Source organism: Nerophis ophidion, linkage group LG03 (genome assembly GCF_033978795.1).
Source record: "Nerophis ophidion isolate RoL-2023_Sa linkage group LG03, RoL_Noph_v1.0, whole genome shotgun sequence".
Lineage (NCBI taxonomy): Eukaryota > Metazoa > Chordata > Actinopteri > Syngnathiformes > Syngnathidae > Nerophis > Nerophis ophidion.
In genome coordinates this window covers 24,653,752-24,662,814 of record NC_084613.1, presented here as the reverse complement: position 1 = coordinate 24,662,814, position 9,063 = coordinate 24,653,752, and the positions used below count along the sequence as shown (strand labels likewise).

The 9,063-nt window shown below is 41.9% G+C and overlaps 1 protein-coding gene across 2 annotated transcripts in view; it reads right to left on the bottom strand.

The window, feature by feature from the left end:
• The window catches only part of LOC133549347 (diacylglycerol kinase zeta-like), a 29,558-nt gene that overhangs the window by 413 nt on the left and 20,082 nt on the right, over nucleotides 1-9,063 (bottom strand). For both annotated transcript variants that reach the window (XM_061894683.1, XM_061894684.1), the window contains 11 exons: nucleotides 9,005-9,060; nucleotides 8,864-8,926; nucleotides 8,728-8,801; nucleotides 8,549-8,660; nucleotides 2,308-2,507; nucleotides 2,137-2,237; nucleotides 1,966-2,057; nucleotides 1,841-1,895; nucleotides 1,734-1,774; nucleotides 1,523-1,665; nucleotides 105-145 (listed from right to left, as the gene is read on the bottom strand). In XM_061894683.1, coding sequence (XP_061750667.1) covers nucleotides 105-145; nucleotides 1,523-1,665; nucleotides 1,734-1,774; nucleotides 1,841-1,895; nucleotides 1,966-2,057; nucleotides 2,137-2,237; nucleotides 2,308-2,507; nucleotides 8,549-8,660; nucleotides 8,728-8,801; nucleotides 8,864-8,926; nucleotides 9,005-9,060 — 978 coding nt within the window. The remainder of the gene's footprint in view (nucleotides 1-104; nucleotides 146-1,522; nucleotides 1,666-1,733; nucleotides 1,775-1,840; nucleotides 1,896-1,965; nucleotides 2,058-2,136; nucleotides 2,238-2,307; nucleotides 2,508-8,548; nucleotides 8,661-8,727; nucleotides 8,802-8,863; nucleotides 8,927-9,004; nucleotides 9,061-9,063) is intronic.

Sequence of the window (9,063 nt, the reverse complement as noted above, 5' to 3'; positions counted from 1 at the left end):
AACAGAGACAATGAGATTAGACGCCATCATGTGTTTTGATTTGCGTCAACAGGAAGAGGAGGAAACACTTCCTTTTTTTAGGAAGCAGGCTTAGACATGTGTACCTTCATCATCAGCGTGAAGCGAGGCGACATCGCTCGAAGAGCTGGCGAGAGAGAAGAAGGACGCTTGTTAAAGGGGAACATTATCACAATTTCAGAAGGGTTAAAACCAATAAAAATCAGTTCCCAGTAGCTTATTTAATTTTTTGAATTTTTTTTCAAAATTTTACCCATCATGGAATATCCCGATAAAAGGCTTTTAAGTGCCTGATTTTCGCTATCTTTAAATCCATCCTCAATTTTCCTGTGACATCATTTAGTGATGCCAACATGGTGGATAGCACAGCAAGATATAGCGACATTAGCTCGGATTCAGACTCGGATTTCAGCGGCTTAAGCGATTCAACAGATTACGCATGTATTGAAACGGATGGTTGGAGTATGGAGGCAGTTAGCGAAAACGAAATTGAAGAAGAAACTGAAGCTTTTGAGCGAATAGCTATTGACGCTATTCGGCGATCGCCTTCGATTGAGTGTCGCAGGATATCCATACATCTCTGTGCCATGTCTGTCGTAGCATCGCCGGTAAAATGTGCAGACCAAACGATCGGGACTTTCGCATCTTGTGACACTGGAGCAACTTAAATCCGTCGATTGGTAAGTGTTTTTTTGGCATTAAATGTTTGTGTAGAAAAGGCTGGATGCAAATATAGCTACAAATGTACATACAGCTAGCCTAAATAGCATGTTAGCATCGATTAGCTGGCAGTCATGCCATGACCAAATATGTCTGATTAGCACATAAGTCAATAACATCGACAAAACTCACCTTTGTGATTTCGTTGACTTTATCGTTGGAAATGCATCTGCAGGATATCCATACATCTCTGTGCCATGTCTGCCTTAGCATCGCCAGTAAAATGTGCAGACCAAACGATCGGGACTTTCGCATCTTGTGACACTGGAGCAACTTAAATCCGTCGATTGGTAAGTATTTGTTTGGCATTGAATGTGGGTGGAGAGAAAGGCTGGATGCAAATATAGCTAGGCTGGATGCAAATATAGCTACAAATGTACATACAGCTAACCTCAATAGCATGTTTCCATCGATTAGCATGCCATACTAATCGAAGCACACTCCACGTAAGTCAACTTGAATCCGTCCCTGATCGTGTTGTTACACCCTCCAACAACACACAGACAAGGCATGATGTCTCCAAGGTACGAAAAAACAGAAAATAACAGAGCTGATTAGACTCGATGTGTGTAATGTGTTAAGTCACCGTGGTAAGCGAAAAATGGAAATGCGTTTAATTCGCCAAAATTCACCCATTTAGAGTTCGGAAATCGGTTAAAAAAATATATGGTCTTTTTTCTGCAACATCAAGGTATATATTGACGCTTACATAGGTCTGGTGATAATGTTCCCCTTTAAGGCGAGAAAACTACTGAGGGGCGTGGCTAATGAAGATAGAGAAGACCTGCAGAGGAGCTGGTCCTGGCGCTCGTCGGGGTGCACCAGGTCAGGCATGATGGGCGGTGCCAATGTCTCCTTGATGTCGATCTCCGGGTCCAGGATGTAGAGCTCATCCTCGCAAACGTCGCTCACCAAGTTGAGGTGCTCCTGGAAGACACTTCTTGTTAGCGTTAGGACAGGAGGCGGGGCCACCCCGACCGCCCGCCATGTCGTACCTGAGCTCTGTCGATGCGGTAGAAGCGGTCGGCGGTGGTACCTGAAAAAAAAACATGGCTGTCAGTCGCCGCTGGGGGAGACGAAGGTGCAGTGAAAGTTAACGCACAGTCCAGGAAGCACCAGTTGATTGACATCTTGTCGCCCGCCGCGGCCGCGCCTTCCTGATGAGACAGGGCACACACACTTGACGCTTGACACTGGCGTGCAAAGCCGCACGTGTCCGAGTCAGACCTGGTCCGAGTCGTTGTGAAGACGCTGGATGAGGAGGCGACACGTCTCCAGGTCGCTGTCCCCTGGCACACTCACCACGCCCAGAGGCACCGCTGCACCAACACCAACAGAGTGTCACCTCCTTGTTTTAGAAGATTTTTGTCATTGTGCTTGATGGATTAGTGGACTCACACGACTCCTTCAGCAGGTTTTTGTCGTAATGGAGACTTTGGTAGGCGGCCATGTTGATCTTGTTTACTTGAACCTCTTGCTTCTCAGGGACCAGCTCCTGACTATACACACACACACACACACATTGACTACCATGATTGTGTGAAGGTAAACGCTAATGACTCCGCCTACTTGTTGAGGTGCGCCATGGAGAACCTCCTCTTGGACTTCTGAACCATGTTGGCCCGGTTCTTTAGGCTGATGTGGATGATGGAGGGCGCCAGCTTGCATGGCTCACCATCCACTTGTACGGGGATGACTTTGTTGGTGGTCAGCGTCACTTCCTTGCACTGCTGCAGCCTCTCGCCGTGACCTCCGACCTGCAGCGTGGCCTGGACGCACACACATCACTGGCCTGAGGATTGACATGCTAACATGCTAAGCTACATTGTGCTGTTTCACTGCACTAGTAAGTTGCACTTGTGTGTCACACTGCTATGCTGCACTTCTAAGTTACACTGAAATGTTACACTGCTGTGCAACACTACTAAGTTACACTGGAATGTAACACTGCTATGCTACGCTACCAAGTTACACTGGAATATAACACTGCTATGCTACGCTACCAAGTTACACTGCAATGTAACACTGCTATGCTACACTATTAAGTTACACTGGAATTTTGCACTGTTATGATAAACTACTAAGTTACACTGGAACTTTGCACTGTTATGCCACACTAATGAGTTACACTGGAATGTTACACTGCTATGCTACAATACTAGGTTACACTGGAATTTTGCACTGTTATGCTACACTATTAAGTTACACTGGAATTTTGCACTGTTATGCCACTAATAAGTTACACTTGAATGTTACACTGCTATGCTACAATACTAGGTTACACTGGAATGTCACACTGCTACGCTACACTACTAAGTTACACTGAACGTTACACTGCTATTCTACACTACTAAGTTACACTGGAATGTCACACTGCTATGCTACACTACTAAGTTACACTGAACGTTACACTGCTATTCTACACTACTAAGTTACACTGGAATGTCACACTGCTATGCTACACTACTAAGTTACACTGAACGTTACACTGCTATGCTACACTACTAAGTTACACTGAACGTTACACTGCTATTCTACACTACTAAGTTACACTGGAATGTCACACTGCTATGCTACACTAATAAGTTACACTGGAACATTACACTCCTATCCTACACTACTAAGTTACATTGGAATGTTACACTGCTGTGCGACACTACTAAGTTACACTGGAATGTTGCACTGTTATGCTACACTAATAGGTTATACTGGAATGTTACACTGCTATGCTGTTACACTGGAATGTTGCACTGTTATGCTACACTAATAAGTTACACTGGAATGTTACACTGCTATGCTACATTACTAAGTTACACTGGAATGTTACACTGCTATGCTACATTACTAAGTTACACTGCAATGTTGCACTGTTATCCTACACTACTAAGTTACACTGGAATGTTACACTGCTGTGCGACACTACTAAATTACACTGGAATGTTGCACTGTTATGCTACACTAATAGGTTATACTGGAATGTTACACTGCTATGCTGCTGTTACGCTGGAATGTTGCACTGTTATGCTACACTAATAAGTTACACTGGAATGTTACACTGCTATGCTACATTACTAAGGTACAATGGAATGTTACACTGCTATGCTACACTACTAAGTTACACTGGAATGTTACACTGCTATGCTACACTACTAAGTTACACTGGAATGTTACACTGCTATGCTACACTACTAAATTACACTGGAATATTCCACTGCTATGCTACACTACTAAGTTACACTGGAATATTCCACTGCTATGCTACACTACTAAGTTACACTGGAATGTTACACTGCTATGCTACACTACTAAGTTACACTGGAATGTTACACTGCTATGCTACACTACTAAATTACACTGGAATATTACACTGCTATGCTACACTACTAAGTTACACTGGAATATTCCACTGCTATGCTACACTACTAAGTTACACTGGAATGTTACACTGCTATGCTACACTACTAAGTTACACTGGAATGTTTCACTGCTATGCTACACTAGGCTGACCATATTCTGAAATACCAAAAAGAGGACACAGATATGCGTGCCAAGGCGGGCAGCACGCCAAAATTTTGCCAATGATACTTGAACTTGCTTTATAAATAATGTTTATTCAAATAAAGCCTTTTTTCTGCTCTGTTGACAGCAATGTTGTCCCATTGGCCCCATTAAGTCATAAAAATGGGGTCCCACAGTACATTTTTGGGGTCCCACTTTATTGTAAGCGTTTTGAAAACAAATGATAAACGTGCATCGTCCTGTTATATCTCACAATATAAACTGTGTTTTGGAAAAAGGTTGTCATAAACGTTACTTCATTCAAATAATACATTTAAATAATAAAAAAAAGAAGACACATTTGTATGCATATGTAAATGTATTTAGTTATAAATATTCATTCACTTTCTTCTTTCCTTCATGGATCTAAACTTTACCGCTGCTAGTAGTTTTTTCTATGTTTTTATTTATTAAGTTGTAGGTGTATTCATTTCAGTATAAAAGTGTAAACAGTGTTTTTCTTGGGTCATGAAATGATGATAATTGTGTGCCAGGGGCCGGCGTGGCGAAGTTAGTAGAGTGGCTGTGCCAGCAATCTGAGGGTTACTGGTTCAATCCCCACCTTCTACCATCCTAGTCACGTCCGTTGTGTACTTGGGCAAGACACTTCACCCTTGCTCCTGATGGGGCCTGGTTAGCGCCTTGCATGGCAGCTCCCGCCGTCAGTGTGTGAATGTGTGTGTGAATCGGCGAATGCGGAAATACTGTCAAAGCACTTTGCGCTCCTTAAAAAGGGGTAGAAAAAGTGCTATACAAGTACAACCTATTTACCATACATAATTTTATATTTTATGCTTAAATCTCTGGAGTCTACATCAACTTTGGATCTATTCCTCATTTCAGAATATTTTAGTTTTTTTATGTTGTTTTTTTGTTTGTTTGTTTTCCGCCCTTTTTTGTCAAACAAAACTATGTTTTTTTATGGCAAACACACAAAATATGTAAAATCTTCCATCAAAATTATTTTTCAAAGTGGAATACTTGATGTGACATAATCGGGGTTGAGGTGCAGAGGGTGGTAGCAGGGGGTGTATATTGTAGTGTCCCGGAAGACATAGTGCTGCAAAGGGTTCTGGGTATTTGTTCTGTTGTGTTATGTGTTTATGTTGTGTTACGGTGCGGATGTTCTCCCGAAATGTGTATGTCATTCTTGTTTGGTGTCGGTTCAAAGTGTGGTGCATATTTGTAACAGTCTTAAAGTTGTTTATACGGCCACTCTCAGTGTGACCTGTATGGGTGTTGATCAAGTATGCCTTGATTAACAACAGATCCACTATCTCGCTCTCTCGCCCTCTCTGTCCCAGCACCTCCCTCACGAATTCTGGTGCGTGCAGCACACCTACACAATTTGTTTGATTTTAACCCCTTCTTAATCTTGTATGTACATTGAATATACATGCAACCCTGACTCAAAACCCCGGACATTTGAGGCATTTAAGACACCCCGGACAGTTTCGCAAAAGGGGACATGTCCAGGGAAAAGAGGATGTATGGTCAGTCTAAATGGTAAATGGTTGTACTTGTATAGCACTTTTCTACCCCTTTTCAAGGAGCCCAAAGTGCTTTGATAGTATTTCTGCATTCACCCATTAACACACACATTCACACACTGATGGCGGGAGCTGCCATGCAAGGCGCTAACCAGGACCCATCAGGAGCAAGGGTGAAGTGTTTTGCCCAAGGACACGACATACTTTTTTCAGTGATGTTCCCCCTGTGAACATTTTTTTAAATTCAAGTACCTCCAAATCAGTGCAAAGCATTTTTGGTTGGAAAAAAGAGATAAAGAAGTAAAATACAGCACTATGTCATCAGTTTCTGATTTATTAAAGTGTATAACAGTGCAAAATATTGCTCATTTGTAGTGGTCTTTCTTGAACTATTTGAAAAAAAAGATATAAAAATAACTAAAAACTTGTTGAAAAATAAACAAGTGATTCAATTATAAATAAAGATTTCTACACATAGCAGTAATCATTAACTTAAAGTGTCCTCTTTGGGGATTGTAATAGAGATCAATTTGGATTCATGAACTTAATTCTAAACATTTCTTCACAAAAAAATAAATCTTTAGCATCAATATTTATGGAACATGTCCACAAAAAATCTGGCTGTCAAAACCGAATATTGCACTGTTGCATTTCTTTTCACAGTTTATGAACTTACATTCATATTTTGTTGAATCATTATTCAATAGATATATTGAATAATCAATTGGATTTTTGAATTTTTGCTATTTTTAGAATATTTAAAAAAAAAACCTCACGTACCCCTTGGCATACCTTCAAGTACCCCAAGGGGCACGCGTACCCCCATTTGAGAACCACTGTCTTAAGGCTTAGTGGCCACATGCGTGGACAGCACCTTTTAGCTCTTATTTCCAAAATTGGGTACACTACAGCAGTGGTCCCCAACCTTTTTGTCGCTGCGGACCGATCAACGTTTGTTAATATGTCCCGCGGACCGGCGGGGAGGGAGTTAGGGAGGTGGGGGAGGGGGGTGGGGGGGGGGGGGTGGGGGGCGGTGCTTGGGGAATTTTTATATATTTATTCATTTTTATTTAATTTTTTTGCATGAAAAGTGTATCTTGTGTTTTTTATGTTGATTTAATAAAAAATAAAAACTAATAAAAAATTATTCTGCGGCCTGGTACCAATCGAGCCGCGGCCCGGTGGTTGGGGACCACTGCACTACAGAATTGGGGTCTTATGGCCGCTTATGTGGACACTTATACTGCCATCTGGTGGTGTCAGAAGAGTATAACATACAATGGAATTTGGAAAAAAAAGTTCAAAAATAGGGCGGAGATAGGCGCCAGCGCCCCCCGCGACCCCGAAAGGGAATAAGCGGTAGAAAATGGATGGATGGATGGAGTTCAAAAATAAGAATTAGCATGTCACTAAACTTGAAGTACACGTTTGTTACTTATGGACTAAGGTCATCATATCAAAAGATGATTCTTAGTTTTTATTGTAATTAGGGTCCAATAAGCCCAAATAGAGAAATAAAAAAAAGCATGCAAACAAACAGCTTGGGCCTTAAGAGGTTAAATTATACTGCTATGCTACACTAGTATTGTTATACTACACTACTATGTTACACTGCTGTACCACACTTAGTAACCCTACTATGCTATACTACTAAGTTACACTAGTACAGTCTGTTCAATTGCTTTACTACAGTACTACTACTGTGTATTTCTCTTGGAGATGAATAAAGTATCCATCTGTCTAAGTTACACAAATATACTGTACTACTTAAGTTGCACTAGTAAATTACACTGCTATGCTACCCTCCTTGGTTACACTAGTATGTTACACTGCTGTGCTACATTACTGAGTCACACTAGTAAGCTACACTACAAAGTCACACTAGTAAGTTACACGGGTATGCTACCCTACTAGGTTACACCAGTATGTTACACTGATATGCCACAATACTAAGTTACTCTAGTACGTTACTCTGATATGGTACAGTTCTAAGTTGTGCTAGTATCTTACACCGCTATGCTACATTACTGAATCTCACTAGTAAATTACACTGCTATGCTACAGTATTCAGTCACACCTATAAGTTACACTGATATGCTACTCTACTATGTAACACTGGTATGTTACACTGATATGCTACCCTACTAAGTTACACCAGTATGTCACACTGCTATGCCACACTACTAAGTTACTCTAATATGTTACACTGCTTTGCTACACTACTAAGTTATAAAAGCATAGCACTTTTCTACCTTCAAGGTACTCAAAACGCTTTGACACTACTTCCACATTTACCCATTCACACACACATTCACACACTGATGGAGGGAGCTGCCATGCAAGTCGCTAACCAGCACCCATCAGGAGCAAGGGTGAAGTGTCTTGCTCAGGACACAACGGACGTGACGAGGTTGGTACTAGGTGGGGATTGAACCAGGGACCCTCGGGTTGCGCACGGCCACTCTACCACGTTGCGCTCCTATCGTGCACTGCTATGCTACACTACTAGCTTACACTAGTATGTTTCAACAATGCGATGCTACACAGGTGTTACCCAGCTATATTACATTGCTACGTTACGTCGCTATAATATTTTCATATTACATTGTTATTCGACCCTATGCAGTTATACTACTATACTAACGAGACTACATTAAACAAGATGCAAAATAGGCAGCCAGCTGAGTCACTGGGCTAGGCTAAGCTAGTAGCTTCTCTTAGAAACTGGACCCCGCCTCTACAATGACAGAATCATTTCTCACCAGAGAAGTCATGGTGAAGCCGATGACCTCGATGCAGCCGTCATCAAGGCGCTGCGGCTCAAAGTCGTAATTTTCGCCGGGGTGACCCCAAGGCGTCGTCCCAGCACAGTATCTGCAGCACAGTTTAGAGTTAGCAACGTGGTAGCAAAGAGCCACATGACTGACAGATTGGGAGTTACCTGGGGATGTTGAGGAAGAGAAGACACTGGAGCTTCAGCTCCTGGACTTTAGCTGTCAAGTCCACGCCGTCACACTAAAGACGCACAAAAGTGGTCAGTCATAAGCAAAGATGGCGGCACGCTTCTTCCTACTCACCACAACTGTGATGTGCTTGGACAAATCTTTGGAATTCCCACTGAGGAAGTCTGAAAATGCTGTCTGAAACCCACATTAATGTATTAATAGATAGATAGATATAGATAGATACTGTATGTTATTATGGAAATATGAGCTCACCCCAGCGTAGAATATTTTGTTTCTAAGGCGACTGTTGAACTTTTCAGGGTTGGCCTCTG